Source organism: Panicum virgatum, chromosome 2K (assembly GCF_016808335.1).
Source record: "Panicum virgatum strain AP13 chromosome 2K, P.virgatum_v5, whole genome shotgun sequence".
NCBI classification, from domain to species: Eukaryota; Viridiplantae; Streptophyta; class Magnoliopsida; order Poales; family Poaceae; genus Panicum; species Panicum virgatum.
The window spans coordinates 19414321-19436698 of NC_053137.1; the positions used below are offsets into that span (position 1 = coordinate 19414321).

Below are 22378 nucleotides of genomic sequence, written 5' to 3' on the forward strand. Positions count from 1 at the left end.
GCGTTTTTTAGAGTGACCTTAGTACCCCGATTAGGGTGTCCCTAATCGTGATACCCGACAGGGGGTAAGCCCAATAGATGACTCGTTTGAGTAACTGGCATGCTTGATTCCTTGTTGGAAATAATTTTTCTCAAGTTGGCTCTCTTTTTTGTTTTCTTTCTTGGCAGAAGTTGGAGGTGCTCCGAGTGCTTTGCGAAGAGTGCTGCATTGGAAATTCGAGTGCTTTCCTTTGGGATGCAGGAAGCATTTTGAATGGATTTTCTGTTGAGTAGAATCAATCGTCAACTGCTTTGGTTGAGAAGGAGGTGCTGCCTTGTCGCGACGTCGTTTTCGCGGGTTGTACCTGTAGATATCAGGTATCCGGTAATTAGGTGTTAGACTGTAGGCTTCGACTTCCTCATGATCTTCCCTTTTGTTGATGACAACTGTCTTTGCGTTGCGGCCAATGTTGATAACATTGTGTAAGTCAATGTTGGAGTAGTCGAACGAGTCGCCAAGTTGTTGATGATGCTCTGTTTTGAGAATCATCTTCGGGTTGTTGTCTAGATGGACAGTGACTGTGATTCTCGGTGGAGGATTTTCATGGCTAGCTACTGCTACTTCAGTTATCTCCGGTTCAGAGAGGAATTCGTCGTAGTCCAAGTCTTCCAGTGCTGTAAAGTCACTTTTTTGGTTTGTGGGATCCGAAAGAAAAGCCATGAAAATTTCGCGATTGTGACTGCGGATTTTCGAGTTGATATGGTCTTCTTTGAGCGGAAAGCCTTGCTGGAACGGTAGTTCTTCGTCTTCTAAGAGTTGCTGCCTCTCTTTTTGATTTGAGGACTGCAGTTCTTCTTTTATAGTGACAGTAAAAGTCGACCCCTTGTCGGGTTCGGTCCTCTTGTCCGAATCGGGTTGGGGCGCGAGTCGGTTTCTATCAATGTTTTGAACCGAAACCGGATAGGTTTCCTTGTCTTGCTTGACTCGGGGAGAAAGTCCGAGAGTGTGCCACAGAAGGTCTTCGTCGTGTGGGATGTGGTCCGCTGGGGGCCATCCGCCTTTGATTCGAACTGATAGTTCATTTATGAATTTGTTGTATTTGTCGAAATTATCACATTTTTTTGAAGAAAACGTCTGCGACATGTGGTGATCTTCTTGCGGGATAGGGGAATTTGGAGTTTGAACAACATTACACCAGCGGCTCATGTAGTCTTCGATTGACACAAAGTCTTCTGCAGGGTGGGGTTGTGATAAATGATGATCTAGTGACCTGTGCGAGTCGTCCCACAGCTTCTTTGCTTTGGACTGCTCCTAGAGAGCTTCAAGCTTGTCGGGATTAGTTAATGCTTCCATGAACATGTCAATGTCGTGTGACCATTCAGCTAGTTCATCTTCAGGAATTGTTTCGCCGAATTCTTTGAGATATTTGACGAAAGCTTGATCTTGTTCCAGCTCTGCGGAGTTGGGAGTCCACTGGTTGGAGAATTCTTCGAGAGAAGTGCTGATGTTGAACGTGTCTTCAGCTTTCTGGAGGCAGTGCTCGATCTTATCATCGATATCGTCGATGTTTGAAAAAGTGCCTTTCGACTGCTTCTTTTTGCGAGTAGTTTTCTTGAAGCTAGTCTTTGACTTTTTCTTCTGAAGACTTGGTTCAGTGACACGGATGCAATTGGGAAGTATGGTCTTTCCATTCGTGGAGGTTTCTTGCTTGAAATCTTCCGGCAGTTTTTCCAAGTCATTTTCCAATTCGGAGAGTGTTTTGACTTTAATTGCTTCGAATTCTGGTTGAATTCGGGCTTCGTTGTTGATGTCCGAAAATCTGATTTCTTCGAGTTAATCGATGAATTCGTCGAATTCACGTCATTTTGCAGCTTCTGAAACTTCTGGGGGATCTTGATCGATTGAGCGGCTTTCGAAGCCGCCTGATCCGTTAGCGACGAAGATCCAGGAGCCGACGTGAAAGGAGGTGCCTTTTTCGGGCACCGGATTGTCGTCGAGAGAAGCCATCGAGTTCTTTCGACGATCGTTGGCGAGAGGCCCCACGGTGGGCGCCAGCTGTTGGTGTTTTACCGTCGGGTTCTCCAAGGGGTATTCCAAGGAGAGTGGTTATGAGTAGGGACTCGCCGAGATCAGAACGCGATGGTGCAAAGAACACAAGGATTTAGACAGGTTCAGGCCGCCGGAGCATAATACCCTACGTCCTATGTGGTGGTTTGTATTCCCTCAGATATTGTTCGATATTGTGGAGGGGTCCCTGTCCGCCCTTATATATCTTGGGGGGACCGGGTTACATGAAAAGTCCTAGTCGAGTTCTGTTAGGATCCTAGTCCGAGGAGTTCGGCTAGCTCTCGAGGACGTCGACTAGTTCTACTCCTATTCGGGTAGATTCAAAAGAGGTAGGGCATATCCATGTGCCACTCCCTACTCTAGAACATTCTATGCCCGTGGGCAGTCCCGTTGTCCCGGGTCTGACAACTTGGTTAGGTGTATTTCATGCCACTGAGTATATGTTTATAGAACTACATGCATGTGTTATTAGTGGATAGAGTGCATGAGTACATAGTTGTAGGAGCACAGAGCATGAAGGGGTGGGTCCTGGATTTAGAGTATGGGTATTCAAAATTTTCATATGCTTATTTTTTTATAGTCTAAAGGGTAGATTCATAGCATATCAACAACATAAAGTTGCTTCTTATAACTTGAAATTGTTCAACATATTGCAATCATCTTGGGTTACTTCGCTGGTTGCTGCGTGTGTGCGACGGCGCATGCACTGCGCCCTTGCGCGACGTGGGTGGCTACGTGCGTGACAGGTGGCCGGATCCTGGCCCCAGTGCGGCACGGCACCTCGACACCGGCTGCGCGGCATGGGCGGCTAGGGGTGCGGTACGGGGATATTAGCTATTGCTTGAGGTGATGGTGCGCCGAACCATCACCTAAAGAATCTATGCACATTAAATGAGCCGCAAGATGTTAGCGTCCAATAAACTAAAATACTAATAATATTCTCTTTGAAAGAAAACAGAGCAACACATTCCTGCATGCCGATCCATACAAATTGGTGACATCACCCACATGCAAGGAAAGTTTCTACTAAAAAGTCTATAAATAGTAAACCGTGCATCTAAATTAAATTTTAATTGCACCATTATCTTTTTTATGACAAGATCTTCGAAATAAGACAACAATTGCCTATATTTGCATGATATTTTCTAAAAAATATTTTTTAATATTAAATAATTAGTTTTGAATGCTGAGAATAAATATTTTAACAACGTGAATAAAATAATTCTTTTGATGTAAAAAATAAACATAACGAACAAATAATAATGTACATCGAACAAAACATTAAACATTCCGAACATTTGATTGCATAGGATAAATAAAAAAAATATCCAGAACAAATGAGTCAACATAGCTGAATAATTTAATATACAAAGAGAACAAATAAATTGACATTACAGACAAATTATTTACTCACAGATAAATAATTTTACGTGAAGAACAACATATCCACCTAGAAAATAAATTATTTTTATGTACAAATGGAACATGAATATGAGTTGAACAATTTAGTATATAACTAAATTATTTACGCACCAACTAATGAGTCTAGAATGCAAATAAAATGGTATGCACTAAGCATGAGCCATTTTTAAATATGAACAAGTTGATATGAATAAAAAACTAAATGAAGTAAAGAAAAATATTAGCAAAAAGAAATACCAAATATTAATGTATTGATATCATTCACACACTTAAACCACTGAAAATAAAAATAAAAAATATGTTTGAAATGTAAAGTTATAATAGATAAAACAAATACTATAAATATAAAGTAGAAAAATTATAAAAATAAATAATTAGGAGTCAAATGGAAGAAGAATACAATTTTTGAGCAGAGAAGAAATTATCATTAAAGATATTGTTGAAATTAAGAAAGAAAAATGAACGTACGAGACAGAAGGATGGGAAGAAAACGAAAAAGAAAGGTACACGTGCTAGCGTTGCACCCCCGCTAATAAGCATGCACACAGAAATAAAAGTAGCATGCAGCGTGCACGCACATACATGCATGCATGCATTAATAAAGGAAAGAAAAAAGAACGCACATGTACCTGTCACGCGATGGTGGATAGTTCAAACATTCATGCATGCATCAATAAAGGAAAGAAAAAAAAAACCTCACATGCTCCTCTCTGATTCCTAACATGCTCACAAAACAGCTTTCAACTGGCTCCTCATATGACTACTTCTAGCTGCACCGAGCTAAGTATTATTGGTCTAAATAATCTCACCAGCGGAGGCGCTCCCTTCAGGCGAGGACCACCGTTTTGTAGCCTAAATAACCACCGTGTGCGGTAGGCGGCCGGAGCCTGGCCTGTGAGTAGGGGTGGTAAAAAGCCATCAAATTTGTCTTAAATAATTTAAGAGCTGGGCCATAAAGGAGCCGGGCTCTAATTCTATATAATTTTGATCTAAAAAGTTTAAGTACTAAGTTGGACTGTCAAGTGACATGTAGAACCATGGCCCACTACCATCTCTGTCGTGCGTGAGCGTGGCGAGTGACACGCATGAGCTTGGAGCGTCTAGGACGAGCGTGGGGCAAGATAGGTAGACGACCGGGGCGCAAGGCGGGCAGGCCGCAGGTGCAATCGGCGGCCGGTGGCTACTCAATACAAGTTATCAAGTTATCAGTAAAGTATAAAACACAAAGATAAATACCTCCTCCAATTATACCTAGTCATAAAACACAAAGTTAAATAAGACCTCCAATTATACCTAGTCAGGTACTATAAGATTAAACTATAATATTTTATCCATACTAGTACAGAAAAAGTCTTTGATCCTTCACATTTATCCCGGATGTTTGTTGGGCATAGGACAAATGAAGACATTAGTTTCGGGTCCAAAGATTAGGAGACGGAAGGACCCTTAGTCCCGGTTGGCGTTACCTTTTGGGACTAAAGAGTCACCATTTAGTACTAGTTGGAGGTGCTAACCAGAATTTTGGGGGGGAGGGGGGGGGGGGTGTGTTCACGGGTCGCTTTAAAATGAAAGCATCACAGATAGAGTGACATGTGATGTGTAGGTGGAGTAGAAAGGAAGCTATGCGCGAGACTAGAGATCACAGGTTAGCCCCGATTCCAAAACCGAGACTAAATGGCCATTTTGTACAGTCCTAGGTGGAAGAGAGAGAAAAAAGAGCTATCTCTTGATCAAGAGACAGTGTCATACACATAGTCCAAGACTATGTGGGGCTGGTGTGTGGGTCCATTTATATTTTGAGCTATGTGCTAAGAGTTAGATCATTAAAGAAGTTGTGTCTTATGCTATTTTCTATTTCTATGATCAGCTAATGGTTGATTCTAACCATTGGATGGCCCGAGGATTCCACCTCCTAAAGCAAAGTGACTAAAAGTAGTGACTAACTTTTAGTCACCCATGTTTGGATCAAGTGACTACAAGGGACTAATAAAGTTCCAAACAAATGACTAAAAGTGACTAAAATAAGAGCCAAGCCCACTCAACTACTCATTTTAGCTACTCTTTGGGGGCTAATGGGACTAAAATGGTTTAGTCACTTTGTTTGAAACTTTAGTCAGGGACTAAAGTATAGCCACTTTGCTTAAGGAGGTGGGATCCAAACAGTGCCAGTAGAAAAAAATAACCCTTTTTCCAATAGTGAAAGAGAATGAATAAATGCTAAGATAAGGGCATGTACAATGGTTAGACGGCTGCTTTCTGTATATGTCTAGAATACTGCATGTAGACAATAGAGCAGACAACTTGTACAATGGTGTGTCTGTGTGTCTGCAAACTATTTAATACATGGCTAGACACATGAAACGTGGTGATCAAACATGTGAAATTGATTTTTCTGTATTGTTTTGTGGTATACATGAAAGAATCATTTGTGGAGGCAAATAAATCACATGGATATTTTAAAAGATGATAGTATATTTATATACAAATAAATCACATGCAAAGCGGTATTTGGATTTGACTCAAAGATTTATTTTTAGTTTGAGTATAGGAACGTCATACTATGAAGATGGTCTTTTATCTGCAGGTTTTTGATTTGGAACTAGTGCTTGAGAGTGTCTTCGAATCACTATCCAAAAATGTCCGAACACTAAGTCCGGAGTATCCGGACTTATACCCAGAGTATCCAGGTCGACGACTGGATATCCGAAGTATCCGGATATATACCTGAAGTCTCCGGGCTCCTTTGTGTCCGGGCTAGTTTTTCTTGTCATGCTGCACATGCAAATATCCATTCTTTTGGATTTCTCCTACGTTGAGCTCGCCGTCAGCAAAGGAACATACGAGTTTAGGGCGAGGGTAGGCAACAGCCGGAGTCCACCACCAATGAACAGGGCGGTAGCGGCCATGGCGCCGTGGCAACGACACTCGCGTTCCCGGTGATCTAGAGGAGGACACAAGGAGTTAGCAGGAGCATACACATCCTTGAGTTATGGAGATCCCATTTTTGAGATTAATTCGAAGGAACGGGAACCGGAAGGTGGAGCTCAGCTATCCACTAGCCATGGCGGTCGGCGGCTTTGGGCTCACCGACAATGAAGTTCCAGGGCACGGCGGTGAGAATGAGGGGTTTGGGGAGGTCGGTGAGGTTGCTGGTGCGATCTCCGCTCGAGGAATTGGTCCAAGATGGCTGGCCGTTGGCGAATCAGGCCGGCGGCTTGAGTTCTGCCCTAATGGCGGCTTTCAGTTTCAGTTTTGTGAAGGGGGAGGAGGAGGAGGGGCGTATGCTGCACGGCCGGGAGCAGAGAAGAGCCGAGACTCGCACGCAATCCTCTAGAGCCGTGGACTAGTGCGAGCTGCTTCTTTAACAGTCGCGCTGCCATCTCCGTTATCTAGGAGCACGAGCCGGAGCTGTCGTCTCACGAGATGATGACACCACTCATCTCCGACCATCGTTAAACCGGATCGATATTCGTGAAAAACCACGCTATTTTTTTTCTTTTTGAGATCACCCTTTCCAAGCTATTAATGACGAGTCAGATAACATGAACAAATTGGGTCCAATTACCGACATGTGCCTCTATCGTCACGGAATGCTTTTCGATCACCCGCAAAAAAGAGAAAAAAAAATGAAGGACACTAGGCAGAACGCGTTTCCCATGTTGTGGCCAGTGTCTGCAGTAGTTTCGGTCTTTCGGACAAGGATTGCATTGCATTGCAACAAACGTGTCCTCCGTCCACTTGTCCCAACTCGATCGGACTCCGATCTAGATCATCCCGCCACAACCAAGCAGTGATGGGCTCCGACTCCCGCCACCGCCACAACCAAGTCTGAGTCCAACTCATCACCCAGGCCTATAAGAAGGAGCCAGCCATCCCGCAGCACAACACAGCGGAAGAAGTAACCTCTCGGCTCTCCCTCCCGATCATCCCCTTCGTTCCGTTCCCCGCAAAACTATAGCCATGGCCTCCGCGTTCTCGTCCAACGCCAAGGGCTTGTCCCTGCGCCGGATCGGCTCGGCTGCGGCGATCATCTGCGTCGCGCTGCTCCTGGTCATCGCCGGCGGTGTCGCCATGCTTCACCTCAGGGAGAACACGCCGCCAGTACGGAGTGGCGTCCTTGTACAGGATCGCGGAACGACGATGCGGCGGGTTCCGCGCAAGATGCTTCTCACCGTGTCCGTTGAGCCGACGATGAAAGCGCCCAGCAGGAAGATCCACCGCGCGAGCAAGCGCCGGCCGTCGTTCACGAGAGGCGTCGCCCACGACACGACCGACTTGGAGATGGAGCCCTCGCTGGCCGGGGACCCCGAGCACCGGAAGAAGCAGCAGCAGCGGGAAGCAGCGGCGGCCACGGCGGCGACGCCGGCAAATCCCAAGACCAAGAGCCTCCTGGCGGTCCCCGTGGGGATCAAGAACAAGGCCGCCGTCGACAAGCTCGTCTCCAAGTTCCCCGCCGGCGACTTCGCCGTGATGCTCTTCCACTACGATGGCGCGGTGGAGCAGTGGGGCGACCTCGAGTGATCAGGGGCGGAGTCAGGAATTTATTTTTTTCATTATTAGGAGGGGTCAACCATATTAATTTATAGAAAAATTTAATCAAAATTCAAATATTCAATGGAAATTTGGGGACCATAGGGGGGCAGGCCCCTGCCCGCCCCCTGTCTACGCCCCTGCGAGTGGTCGCGCCGCGCCGTGCACGTGGCGGCGCCGGGGCAGACCAAGTGGTGGTTCGCAAGCGCTTCCTGCACCCGGCCGTTGTGGCGGAGTACGACTACGTCTCCGTGTGGGACGAGGACGTCGAGGTCGACGCCTTCGACCCCGCCCGCTACCTTGCCGCCGTGCGCCGGGAGGGCCTCAAGGTGTCGCAGCCGACGCTCGACCGCCGCTCCGAGATCCACCACGCCATCACGACGCGCGCGCAGGGGCCGGGGCCGCCGGGCGGCGTGCACGGCCGCGTGCGGGACGCGCGCTGCGGCGACGGTGGCGGCGCCGGCCCGCCGTGCGCGGGGTCGCGTACGGCGTGGCAGTGCACGTGGCGGATAGAGCAGAACGACCTCGCCCACGGCTGAGGGCTCGACTACCGGCTATGCTACTGCACGCGGGGCGACCGCGCCGCCAACGTCGGGGTCATCGACAGCGAGTACGTGCTCCACACCTCCACCGCGGCGTGCCCATGCTCGGCGGCAAGTCGGCGGGGCGGGGCGGGGTGAGGTTGCGGTCTTTCAAGGAGATGCAGATTTTCAACAGACGGTGGGAGGAGGCTGCCGCGGAGGACGAGTCATGGACTGATCCTTACGCGGCGCAACCAGCGACGGCGACCTCCAGATGACCGGCCTGCGTGGTGTGCGTCACCAGAAATATAAGTCAACATGCAGTCATGTTGTTGATGATAGATCTGTGACGGAACCGCCAAATTAAAACTCTAATTAAGCGTAATGGCCGTCATTTGAACACATCGGGCTCATTAGCTTAACGGCTTAATTTGACGATCCTTTCTCAACCCACTTCCCGATCGAAACATCACCGATAGTCCCACGCGAAGGTGGGCGCAGATGGTACAAGCACGACACAAATTTGAAAATACAACAAATATACATAAGACTTCACCTTAAGTTTTACAAACCAAGTTTAAATAAATACATAATTTACAAACTTTGCATTACTGAAATCCGGGTCCAACTAGAGGAAAGCGGCCTACAACTACCAAAAGTGTGCCCTAGGGAGATCCCTAACTAAACGTCTAGCTCCACCACCTTCCATCCCTCTGCATCCCGGCGGATGAACTTGACGCAGCAGGGACAGAAATCTACGTCTGCGTGTCCTGAAATAATTGTGGCAACAAACCCTGAGTATACTAATACTCAGCAAGGCTTACCCGACCAGTGGGTATAACTTAGCCCACATATCTAGACATGCAAGGCTTTTGGCTAGTGGTTATTTTGCATAAAACAGCGACTAAAGTAGTTCCTCACTTTCCTTATTTTAGCCCAAGTTCTATATAAATTAACATAGTCTAATATTTGCATAACCAAACCAAATCTAGAGCAAACATAGTGGAATAATAAATAATAATTCATATGCTCATCAACATAAGTATAACCATTTTTCCATCACAACACTACGCTGCGACGCAGTGACCAAGGTGCTCATATCCGAGAGCGACTGACGGCAAATCGATTCGATTTAACCTTGCAAGGTGGACCTAACCAACATGGCACGCGTATGCCCCGTCGGACCACACGCACCAACCATTCCCCTCCCCGCCTCGAACTACAGAACCGCCCCACCTGCATATAGTCAGCCGAGCCCTACGAGAGACCACCAAAAGTAAACTCATGCATCCTAATTCTCCGCGGCCACTCGACTCGCCCTAAGGGGTGGGTAGAAGTTCTGTACTTCCGAAGCAAGGCAGTACTCGGCTTATCAGTTTTGACTACCTCCTACTCCCGGCATGCGGTTAGTACAGTTCAAACATGATCAGCAGGGCCAACAACAGCTCGGTCCTTAACCGACACAGGCGGAACTACACCTCTCCCGCCCGGTCTCAGATTCTATTCTTTCTTTCATTTCAAGACTTTCATCCATAAATTATTAACTCATATATGGAAATATAAAGTTATCCTATATCTCACGAGTAACCAAGAATTACTCGACTTCTACCGAACCCTTATCTAGCATAGCATTTCTATCGTCCTATACATACTAGTACAACTCAAGGACACCTAGGGTTCAGGCAACTGGGGTTTCAAACAACTCCTAAACGTAATGCATAAGTAATAAATACATATATAGGTGTCATAATTTAAAATTAATAGGATGTGCACCGGGGCTTGCCATCGGGCTGCTGCACAGAACTGGGGTCAGACGGGCCTTGGGCCGGGTGCTCACACCTCTCCTCCTGGGCTTGCGTCGGCTGCTCCTGCGGTACCGCAATCACCTCAAATACGGCGCCCTCAGCTGCGGATGCTACACATATGCATATGAAATAAATGAGTGCAGCTCAATGATGTAAATACTTTACTTCAACTGGAATACCCTGCGGACTGTCCGCGCCCAAGTGGCGGACCGTCCGCCGTACCATTCTACCGACCCACCAGAGACAACGACGTCTCTGGAACAATTTCTAATCCTACCTGCGGACTGTCCAGTCCCCCTTGGCGGACCGTCCGCAGTTCATGTATTCAATCCACCAGAGACGACAACGTCTCTGGACAAAATCCAAGACTCTACTGCGGACTGTCCGCGCCCAAGTGGCAGACTGTCCGCAGTTCAATCCTGTGCACCCCCACCAGAGACATCGTCTCTGGACAAACTTCAAGTTTCAACGGCGGACCGTCCGTTCCCCTATAGCGGACTGTCCGCAGTCAATTCTGCTAAACCACCAGAGACAACATTGTCTCTGGACAAAACCTAATATGACCGGCGGACTGTCCGCGCCTCCCAGGCGGACCGTCCGCGATACATAACTTTTGACCCGCGCCGCAGGCGGCAGCAAGTGCAGCAGCGACGGCGACGGCCGTTCACCGGCATCGGCGACACACCACGGAAGGGGAAAAAGACCGGGGAGCACAAGAAACTCACCACGAATCCATTCCCGCGGTCGGTTCGAGCGGAGGACGACCGGAGAAGCGGATCGACGTGGAGCAAAGCTTCAAGCACCTCCAATGGCAACCGGCGGTGGCGGGGGATGATTCCGGCCGCAAGAAGCCGGTTTAGGGGGTTGGGAAGGTGGAGGAGGTGCCGAGGAAGGTTCCCGCGTGAGCAATCGAGGTTTGGTGGCCGGAGGAGAGAGATCGACGGAAGGGGGCGACGACGGCGCGAGCGCTCGAGCTCCGCTCGGCTCTAGACGAAGTGAGGAGGAAGAGAGGAATGACAGGTGGGTCCCATGACCATCCAGATAAATATCTGGGCATTGCCTGGCGGACTGTCCGCCGGTCCCGAGCGGACTGTCTGCGAGACAGGTGTTACAATCCTATCCCCTAAAAGAAATCTCGGTCTCGCCCCGAGATTTAATGAATGGCTAAACGGAGAGTTAGAAATTGGTGTGTACCTTGATAGGCTTGTAGCAATTCCCGACATTTAGCCCGAACAAATTCCTCCGTCTCCCAAGTAGCTTCCCGTTCGGAGTGATTACTCCATTGCACCTTATAGAAGTCACTGGTTTGATTCCGAGTGACCCTGGTCTTGTGATCAACAATTTTGATTGGGTACTCCAGATAGACAAAATCGGGCTCCAGTTGCAATTTTTCTATATCAATCACCTTTTCCGGAACATGGAGGCATTTCCGGAGCTGAGAGACATGGAAAATATTATGAACCACGGATATTTGGGCCGGAAGTTCCAGACGATATGCTACCGGCCCACACCGCTCAATGATAGGAAAAGGCCCAATATAGCGAGGGGCGAGCTTTCCCTTCACTCCGAATCGCTAGACTCCTTTCATTGGAGATACCCGCAAATAGACATGGTCTCCCACTTGGAATGTGACAGATTGACGTTCTTGTCCGCATAACTTTTCTGTCGAGACTGGGCTATTTTCAAATTCTCCTGTATGAATCGGACTTGTTCTTCTGCCTCACTGACCATCTCAGGGCCGAACACGCTTCTTTCTCCGGCTTCTGACCAATTCACTGGAGTTCTACACCTCCGCCCATACAACGCCTCAAAAGGAGCCATTTTGATGCTTTCTTGATAACTGTTGTTATAAGAGAATTCCGCTAGAGGTAGGCATTCATCCCATTTCTTGCTATAAGAGAGCACACAGGCTCTAAGCATATCCTCCAGAATTTGATTGATTCGCTCAGTTTGACCATCGGTCTGAGGATGATAGGCTGAGCTATGAATAAGCTGAGTACCCAGAGATGCATGCAACTGTTCCCAGAAACGGGCAACAAACTTTGAGCCTTTGTCGGAAATAATTGTCTTGGGTACACCATGAAGACTCACAATCCGAGCCATATATATCTCAGCGTATTGATGAGATGAATAACGTGTCTTGACTGGAAGAAAGTGAGCGGACTTAGTGAGGCGGTCAACGATAATCCAAATAGAATCATATACTAATATCCTCCCACTTCCACGAAGGGATATCCAAAGGTTGTAGCATACCAAAAGGTTTGAGATGACTTGCTTTGACTCTTCGACAAATATCGCACTCGGACACATATTTGGCGACCTCACGTTTCATCCTGGTCCACCAGAACCGCTGCCTAAGATCTTGATACATTTTGTTACTGCCCGGGTGAATAGAATACCTAGAAAGATGAGCCTCATCAAGAATTTGTTTCCGGAGCTCAAAGTTCTTAGGCACTACTAACCGATCTTTAAACCAAAGAATCCCCTCACTATCTAGATGGAAGCATTGCACCTGAGGATCATCCTCACTGAGCCGTTGCCTGATCTTATCCATGCCCACATCATTCTTCTGAGCAGCAATAATCTGCTCTCGAAGTGTAGGTGTGAGGGTAATATTAGCAAGTGTGCCCTCAGACACAATAGCCAAGTTCATCTTCTCCATCTCTTGGCACAAGGTTTCATGCAGAACTGTAGCGGACACACAGCTACAACTTGCCTTGCGACTTAAGGCATCGGCTACAACATTAGCCTTGCCCGGGTGATAATGAATCTCCAAATCATAGTCTTTGATCAATTCTAACCACTGTCTCTGGCGCAAATTTAGCTCGCTCTGGGTAAAAATATACTTGAGACTCTTATGGTCTGAGTATATGTGCACTGGATTGCCCAAAAGGTAATGACGCCAGATCTTTAATGCATGCACCACTGCTGCTAGTTCCAGATCATGAGTAGCATAATTCTTTTCATGCCGTCTGAGGGCTCTGTAGGCATAGGCAATCACTCGCTGATCCTGCATAAGTACGCAACCTAGGCCCGTACCTGATGCATTACAACAAGTATTAATGGCCGAATAATATCCGGCGAAAACAAACAGGGATGAGAACACAGCCGAGATCCGTACCTGATGCGTCACAATGCACATCAAAAGGCCGGGTGATATCTGGCTGAGCAAGGACAGGGGCAGACGTCAGAAGCCTTCTCAAAGTCTGAAAGGTCTGCTCACATTTGTCGTCCCAACTAAATCTCACCCCTTTCTTGAGTAACTCAGTCATGGGCCTAACAATTTTATAGAACTCCGGTACAAACCAGCGATAATAGCCTGCTAGGCCAAGGAAACTCCGGATCTTTGAAACAGACTCGGGAGTCTTCCAATTTAGGACATCCTGAATCTTGCTAGGATCAACAGAAATCCCCTTGTCTGAGATGATGTGGCCCAAGAACTGGACTTCCTTGAGCCAAAAATCACATTTACTAAATTTGGCATACAACTTGTGTTCCCGCAGGCGCTGAAGCACAATGCGGAGATGTTTTGCATGCTCTTCTTCATTCTTGGAAAATATCAGGATGTCATCAATGAAAATCATGACGAACTTATCTAGCTCGGGCATGAAAACCGAGTTCATGAGATACATGAAATGAGCAGGGGCATTGGTTAGCCCGAAAGACATGACCAGATATTCATAAAGCCCGCATCTGGTGGAAAAAGCCGTCTTGGGAATATCCTCAGCTCTATTCTTTATCTGATAATAGCCAGAGCGGAGATCAATCTTGGAAAATACTTTGGCCCCGAATAGCTGATCAAACAGAATATCAATCCTGGGAAGGGGATATTTATTTTTGATTGTGACAGCATTCAAAAGTCTATAGTCCACACACAACCTGAGGCTTTCATCTTTCTTTTTCACAAAGAGTGCAGGGCAGCCCCAAGGTGACGTGCTAGGACGGACATAGCTCTTATCAAGCAATTCCTGCAATTGTTTCTTTAACTCCGCCAGCTCATTGGGTGGCATCCGGTAAGGCCTCCTAGAAATCGGTACCGTGCCCGGTTGTAATTCAATGGTAAACTCCACGTCACGATCAGGCATCATTCTAGTCAAATCATATATTCATTGGATATGGAGAATACAATGATTAGGTGTACTTGACAGTTGACACCAAATTTTCATTGTTCATTCATGCAGCTAGGAACCATATTACAAAAGCTAGCTACACTTTACAAAAAGGTGGGTTAGTGAAAACAAACGATTTCATTTTAGTCGAACTTTGCGGTTCTTCTTCGCATAGAGATCATCAATAATTGCATCTGTCGTGAACTTAATAGCAATCTCCCTCTCAATATAGATTAACATGCAATCCCTTAGAAATTCATCTTCCATTTTGTTGCGAAGTCTTGTCTTGAGAAGTTTCATTGCTGAAAATGCACGCTCTGTCGTTGCAGTAGAAACAGGTAGAGTAAGAACAAGACGAATCAATCTACAAAAATGACGATGGATGAGAAAGATTAGTACAGATTAGTGCTTCTATTGGATCAAAGGGACCGCTGAACTTAAACAAAGTAGAACTGTAGGAGTAGAAATGTAGAATGGATAATACCTATCAATCAAATAATAATCTTCTGCCTTCTTAGTTTCTACAAGTCGCCGACAGAGATCAGCTACACTTGTCAAATTCTGAAACTTTGGATTAGTAGGTACATCATGCTCATAATGCCGTAACTGACATCTCAAGGTTCTTCTTTCTTGCTCTGAAAAGTCAGCAGGATAGAACTTTGAAGCTAGAGTGCACACATTATCAATGTTGAATAAACTAAATGAATCCCTAGGATCCAAAGAAGTACACAACATGAGAAGCTCTGTTGCTTGTTCGCTAAACCTGCAATTCAATTCTTGTGCCTGTTGATCAATTGCAACTGTAAAAACATCATATCTGTAGTGATGCTCAACTGTAGTCTCATTAGCTGCACGAGATCGAATGAAGTCTGCATAGAAGTCTTCCATGTTTGGATAAGCAATTTCATGTTTCATGCAAAAAGATATCACATCACTAATTAGATTGTCCCAACCATGCTCTCTCAAGTTTTGAAGCAACTTCTTTGTGGTGGCGACATCATCCATAGCATTCACAATATCTTGAGACTTGTGCTGTAACTTCTTGCAAAGCAAATCTGTGATTCCCATCAGTTCTTTCATAAGATGCAAAATAAATACAAAGTCAAATGACATCATCAATGTAACAGCACCAGCAGCCTTCCCTCTTACTGTTTGTGAAGTTCCTGGACCTTTAGTATTAGCAATGTCCTTGAGGACCAAGAATGTGGGTTTATACAATTTTATTAGGCTGCACACAGAATCATAATGTGAGCTCCATCTAGTATCACCAGACCGCTTTAAAGTCCCAATTTGATTAGCTCCCCTTCCAGTTTCAAGCTCATTAAGTTCAGCCAAAAGTTCCATTTCAGCTACTTGATTGGCATGAAGGTCATCATTTCTCTTACTAGAAGACACAACAGTATTGACAACAAAAGAAAGATGTTCAAAAAAATTCTGAACCTCAAGTACTTCTTTGGATGCAGCAACCAGAGCCAATTGTAATTGGTGAGCAAAACAATGGACATAGTACGCATAAGGGCAGTCTGCAGCAAATTTTGCTTGTAGTCCATTCCATTCTCCACGCATGTTACTAGCACCATCATACCCCTGCCCCCGAATATTGTGGACATCCAATTTGTGAAAAGATAACACAGAGCACAATTCTTGTTTAAGAGTTGCAGATGTTGTATCATGAACATGAACAATATCGAGAAAGCGTTCTCGAATAAATCCCTCTTGGTCAACAAAACGAACAACAAGTGCCATTTGTTCTCTTCTTGATTCATCTCTTGATTCATCTACTATCAAGCAAAACTTTGCATCACCAATTTCAGTACGAATTGCCTTTTGCACATTGCAAGCCATCATATTTAGGATTTCCTTCTGAATTTTTGGTGATGTATATTTAGCATTCCCTGGAGCATTTCCTAGTACAACAGCCTTAACTTCCTCATCATATGCAGCTAGAAGTTTGACCATTTCAAGGAAATTACCTTGGTTCTTGGAGGTAGGAGATTCATCATGTCCACGAAAAGCACAAGCTTGGAATGCTAACCATCGGACTGTGTCAATTGATACTCTAAGACGAAGCCTATTCCTTCTGATATCTTCATTGGTTTGCTTCTTGAACACATTTCGAATATGACCAGATTGATTCTGCAGATTATCAAAACATTTGACATTGTAACTATGAGCAGAATTGCAGTCACTTCCCATGTGAGATAAAAATGCACACTTTGTTCCTTCATTTACTTTCTTCCAAGACCTGAACCCTTTCACAGTGAATGCATCAGATCCTGCTCTTCCAGATGGCTTCTTGGAAAACAAATAGCAAGGAAAGCAGAAAGCTGCATCTTTGTCTGGTGAATACTCTAACCATGGAAAAGATTTGAACCAATGAGCCTGAAACCTGCGTGGGTGTTTCTTTGAACCAGAAAGAGGGTACTCATCCATGAGAAAATGGTATGGACCATGCATCATGTATATTCTGCGAGCTTCATCTTGTTCATCAACAGGATACTCCCAAATTTGGCAGCGTAAACCTGGATCACGCTCGACTACCAAAACACTTGCATCTGAATTGAGTCTCTGAACTTTAGGAGATCGTTGCCTGCTTGGAGCCTCATCTTCAAGTACAACATTTTCATTAGATTGAGGGTTCTGATCCTGATCGGCCAAATCATCTTGCTGCCCTTGTACTTGTAGATCCCCAACTGCACCTTCAATCTTCTTGTAAAATGAAAGAAGTGTCTGTGTCTTTCTTTTTGGCTTAGCCGTGATTTCCTAGAAAGGTCAAGGGATCGAGGTCAAGGCATAATTTTTAGCTTAGCTACACACGATTGTACAGCCTACAAATCCACTCCTTGCATTAATCAAGAAAATAGAAAAGGATTGGAGGAATATATTGGGGAAATGTTAGGTTAGGGATTACCTTAGGCGTGCAGGGTGCCTGCTGCTGCTGCAGGTTGCCTTCTACCTCCGCACGATGCTCCGGCCCGGCGTCGTCGAGGCTCGCGATTTCACCTGCCGGCGGGGAGGGCGAGCCAATAGCCATGGCGGCGGCCGGCGCCCGGTTGTGCCGCTGCCACCGTGCGGCGCGCCTGGCTGCGGCGGCGTCCGCGAGTCTGCAGACCGTTGCGGCGGCGTCCGCTTGCAGCTCGTTGTTTGTTTGGGCTATCTACTAGGGATTGCAACGTGGGCTGAGTTGCTAACTGGACATTGGGCTTCCAAACAACAGGGGGTGTTAAATTTTTTTTGCATCGTTGGGGGGGCCACGGCCCCTGCTAGCCCCCCTGGTTCCGCCGTTGGCTGTGTTCATCGTGTTCTTGAGCGAGATCGAACTAGGACTAGCTAACCCCTGAGTACACACCCTCTGGGCTTAGGCGGGTGCCTTCCGCCACCCGGCTGTGGTTTGCAGCACCACGACAGTGATACCAGATGTTATGTAGATGGATATTTTGGGGTAACTAGGCCTTATGCTTTGCCAAGAGCTTGAGAGATTGAGGGGGACTAGAATTATTTCTTCATTGTTCATTGCTTTTCTTAAAAGAGATACAATCCCATCCTTATATAGATGGGCTGACTTGACCCTTAAGAAACCCTGACTTAACTCTTAAGAAACCAATCCCTAAATTTAAGGAAATAACAAACCAATCTAATCTAATCTTTCCTAATATCTGAGTTCTGTTACTGTTCACGGCGTGAACAGTACTTCCTACCCATGACAAAAGCATGGATGACTAATAAGTGAATTAATTAACTTTTAGTCAGTAAACTGTATGTAAATAAGTAAACATTAATTTGGATTTCATATGCAGCCTTGCTAGAAGTTACACAAAACTCCTTGGTTTGACTTTGATTGGTCCAAACGTTAAAAAAATTATCTCCTGCGGTTGAGCTAATACTGGACTAGTTACTGCTAGAAAGATTGATTTATTAGGCGCTAAATAATCATAGATTAACCAACAAGAAGGAAGTTAAATTTTGCTGATGAAATCCATGCTAACAATATAACTAAGTTTTGGGCCATGGGAGATTTAACATTTAACTTGTTAAGGATCATGCAGATCAATCAAGTTTTAATACGAAAAAGATTGATACACACATACCTCAGCTAGTTGATCATGTTTGAGCAGGCTTTTCACTCTGTATACCTGGCTACTCGCTAAATACTGATATTTCAAGAGCTTGACATCCCGTGTTAGTAATATTCTTCCCTCCTTGTATGTTTGGTTTAATAGCTCCCTACAGGTGAGAAAAATGGGTGGCAAACAGCACAAGTTCTTGAGAATTGTTCCTCAATTGAAATTACATTAGGAATGTTCCAAATATTATCACAGAAAGTATGGGGAAGACCTTGGTTCAGGTTTCCTTGAAGATGGAATGGCAGCATCTATTCCAACACAACGCAAATGCTTAGCTAGGCCCTCAATCTGTTCAAATTTACTTAAAATCAACCCAGTAGTTTGCAAACAAGGAACATAAATGACATTTATGGTGGTAACTTTTGCTAAACCAAAGTCATCATATTTTCTGCAGAGTGTTAAACAAACGAAATTATTAAGTTATGCAGCTGTTGGAATTAGGATCAGGAGAACATACCATCACATCACACAAGAACTTTGGGTACCCATCCCCACCAATGGAAGGATCCCATGGAGGGGGACCCTGCCATTCAGTACTGCAATCCACCTTGTCCTTGCATTTAGCATTAGTAGGAAGCTTCGGTTTTTCCTTTCGTCTTGAGGAACGTGGTTTTGCATCAGATTCCGTCAACAAGATCTTTTCACTGTACTTAGTTACTATGGACATCAAATAACCACCAGAGCAAATGTCATATCCAGAAGATGAGCATTCTATCACTGTTGATGAGCAATGCCTATCTGAATTTAGTTCTGTTGTAGATGAACATTTTCCTGCGACAGAATTAACAATACACAAAAGAAAACACAAAGAGTTCATAAATGGTAGTCATTCTTGGTACTTAAAGATGACCTAACGAGAAAATAATGTTCACTTACAAGAACTAAAGAAGAATTACCTTCCGTTGTGATCTTTAGTAGGAACAGATCAAATATGTCTAGCAAGTAAGCAAGTAATAGGCATCTGATGCAGCATATTGTATTTGCCCTTCACTCAAGGGGCGGCATGACCAATCACTACACTGGAGTTCCTAGTAAAACAGAAGGCAAGGAGAACAATTAGGGAAAACAACACGAATGCTTTCTAAAGAACATTACAAGTGCTGTAGAGCCCTGACCAGGCAGGAATATCAAACTCAAATTTGTCTCATAAACTTAAGTTAAAAGTCCAATCCCAAGACCAGCTAAAATCTAAATTCATAATCCTAGAACTTATACTGCAGTTGAACGGAAGGCATGAATATCTATCCATTCAAGCAATCTGTCCTGACTACTGGCAATCTATCCTGACTACTGACTCTTGTAAAGTACTTCAAAAAGAATAACTTCCGATGATAACTATTTCTCAACAGTTAAATGCCATGTCCGACAAATGAAGGCAAGACATCTGATCAATGCTAACCTTTGATAAAGAAACATGGAGCAGCTCCTCACAAATTGCTGCCAAACTCTTGGTCTCCTTTGGAAGCTTCTTCTGCCTATCATGGCCCTTGAGGTAGTAATAAATGTTGGTGACATCCAAGAACGGCTCCACCTTGCAGAGAGGGATGCCAACATGGTGTTATTGTGAAATATACCAGATGGTGTTCATCGCAATTTCATGGAAATCAATGATAGCAGGACAGCATCCTAGAAGTTCTCATTAATCTACAAAGGAGAAAGATATTGTCATGCACCCATGCATAATCCCTCCACGTTCATAATTCAGCGTATTAATTAGGAGCAAATTAATCAAACTATGGCGAGCAGGTGATGTAGTATGATGATGGCTTGGTGATTGGGGAGATAACTCCGGTTTGGGGCATGAAATTCAAGCATGGAGTAAGCCTATACTTTCTCAGCAAAGGGATTGTGATTGTGGAACATATGAAGCAATCAACTAATGCATTGGGGATCCACATAATTGGCAGTCTATTGCTAAAGTTTGGTTGGTCTTTGATTTTGCTCGCTTTATTGGGGCGACATAATAAAATCCTTAATTTGTTCCGTATATTGTGGAAGCATACATATGACTACCATCAGGCACATGTTCTCCAAAATATCAGTTGAAAAGGGACCAAAACAGTGTCATCTGGACCGATAGTAAATCATAGCTGGGTGCTAGTCTGCTACAGTAGTTCGAAAGATTTCAACAGCATAATTCCTTTCCCATAGACATGCTGTTAAAGACAGACAGAGGAAGTCGGACCAGTAGAATTTGGTAGAAACTTCTAACCAAAGCAATGAAAAGTTTCTCATCCCGGCACAATAGTATCAGTTACGCGGGAATCACAAGCCGAATCCCAATTTATGTCAATGTCGCCTCAAGGAAACGAATTCGAGGCTTCCCCACAACATTTGGTCAGCACGCCCTTACCCTATCGAATCCGGCGTCACCCCCCAGGGCAGCGGCGAAGGTGGCGGAGAGGTACACCAGGTCCTGCTTGAACCTGAACCCGAGCTTGAGAGCGTCGGGCCGCTCGAACAGCTCCCGCAGCGGCGCCCGCAGGTCGGCGAGCGTCACGGCGAGGAGGTCGACGACGAACACCTCGCAGCTCTCGCGCCCGCCCTCGCCTCCGCCGCCGCCGCGGCAGGCCACCTGGAGGAGCGTGACCGTGGGGAACTGCGGTGGCGTAGTCGCCGGAGAGGCGCCGCAGCCAGTGCCGGCAGCGGCGGGGCTGCCGCGGCGGCGCGGCTTCCACTCGGCGTCGAGGGCGACGACGCGGGCGGCGGCGAGGGAGCGGAGGAGGAGGGCGAGCTCCGGCAAGGACCCGCCGCCGGTGACGAGGTGCACGACGAATGGGGGTGGGGGCGGTGGCGCCGGCGCGGGGTCCATTGGGGCGCAGGAGAAAGGGGGAGCAGAGCACGATGCACGACGACTCCACTACGTCTGACGGGCCGCCGCGCGTTTACGTGGCAGCGGTGGTGTACGAATACGGGAGCTGGCCCAACGATTTTCTTTGCAAAAAGTTGGTGATATTTCTTCAAAAAAAACAAAAAGTTGGTGAATGAAGAGAAGCGGATTATTTTCAAATCCAGGTTCAAAAGTTCACTTTTTATGCAGAATGCATGTTTTTTTTAAATAACATCAAGTTCTATTAAAAATCCATTGAACTTGCAAATCTTGTTGCCTTGTTGGCAAACATATATGCACTTGTCAACCTGCAAGGGGTTCGGATCGACGAAATCGCTCCGCTCCTTAAATCAGTTCGCGGATCGAAGCGGACCAACCTCAAAACACATAGGAGCAGCAGTGTCATGAACCTGTTGACCCCAGGAGACCCATGAGTCGACCCTTCTCGCGTCGCCGCTCCTCTGCCGCCTAGTTCGAGAGTGATTCCAACTCATCCCCGCCCATTTCTCACGAGATTGAGTGCGGCATATAAATGCCAGGTTCGGTCCGGGGAGCCACTTGGGTTATTTCAAGTAGATAACAAGGGGCTGGTCGATCCTTGACCCTGCTTTTGTGCAAACGGGGCAGCGGAGCGCGTGCGGGGGCACTCCGGTCCGCTCCCTTTGCAGGCTGATGCACTTGGAAAATCTAGCAACCGAATTCTAATTCTCTGTGAGACCTGAATCTCTAAGAGAAGTTATTTTCTAACTCAAAATGATTATCTATAATTCTATAAAATTAATTTTCCTAAAATAGATCAAGTGAATAAAGAGAAGCTATTATGTTAAGCTTCCAGACTTTGTTTGCTTTTTTTAAAAAATTAAAAACTATTTGACCACACATTCATGGTGTTTCCTGAACAAAATATTTGAAATTCCTTTTCATTTCACATGTAAGGCCTCAAACTAGGTTGAATAACATGAATATAATTTTTCTACTTATTTATTCTATT

The 22378-nt window shown here is 45.7% G+C and overlaps 1 protein-coding gene and 2 pseudogenes across 2 annotated transcripts; 1 reads left to right on the top strand and 2 right to left on the bottom strand.

The window, feature by feature from the left end:
• The first annotated feature begins 7428 nt into the window (after positions 1–7428).
• Positions 7429–8798, top strand: LOC120695183 (annotated as a pseudogene).
• Positions 8799–14460: 5662 nt separating this feature from the next.
• On the bottom strand, positions 14461–17787 carry LOC120670194 (zinc finger MYM-type protein 1-like). 2 transcript variants are annotated; one of them, XM_039950259.1, is made up of 3 exons: positions 17345–17787; positions 14918–17196; positions 14461–14797 (listed from the first exon to the last, which is right to left on the bottom strand). In XM_039950259.1, exons 1-3 carry the CDS (start codon positions 17465–17467, stop codon positions 14572–14574), a joined length of 2628 nt encoding a protein of 875 aa, XP_039806193.1. In that variant the 5' UTR covers positions 17468–17787; the 3' UTR covers positions 14461–14571. The 2 variants fall into 2 exon arrangements, with proteins under 2 accessions (XP_039806193.1, XP_039806200.1); XM_039950266.1 differs by having other exon boundaries at positions 14550–14750.
• Positions 17788–17920: 133 nt separating this feature from the next.
• Positions 17921–21423, bottom strand: LOC120670209 (annotated as a pseudogene).
• Positions 21424–22378: the final 955 nt, after the last annotated feature.

Excerpts from the sequence above, each read along its gene's own strand:
- LOC120670194 (XM_039950259.1), bottom strand. The coding sequence starts at position 17,467 with ATGGCTATTGGCTCGCCCTCCCCGCCGGCAGGTGAAATCGCGAGCCTC. Across the intron at positions 17,197-17,344 it reads AGGCACCCTGCACGCCTAAG|GAAATCACGGCTAAGCCAAA; the intron begins GTAATCCCTAAC and ends TGACCTTTCTAG. Across the intron at positions 14,798-14,917 it reads GATTATTATTTGATTGATAG|ATTGATTCGTCTTGTTCTTA; the intron begins GTATTATCCATT and ends TCATTTTTGTAG.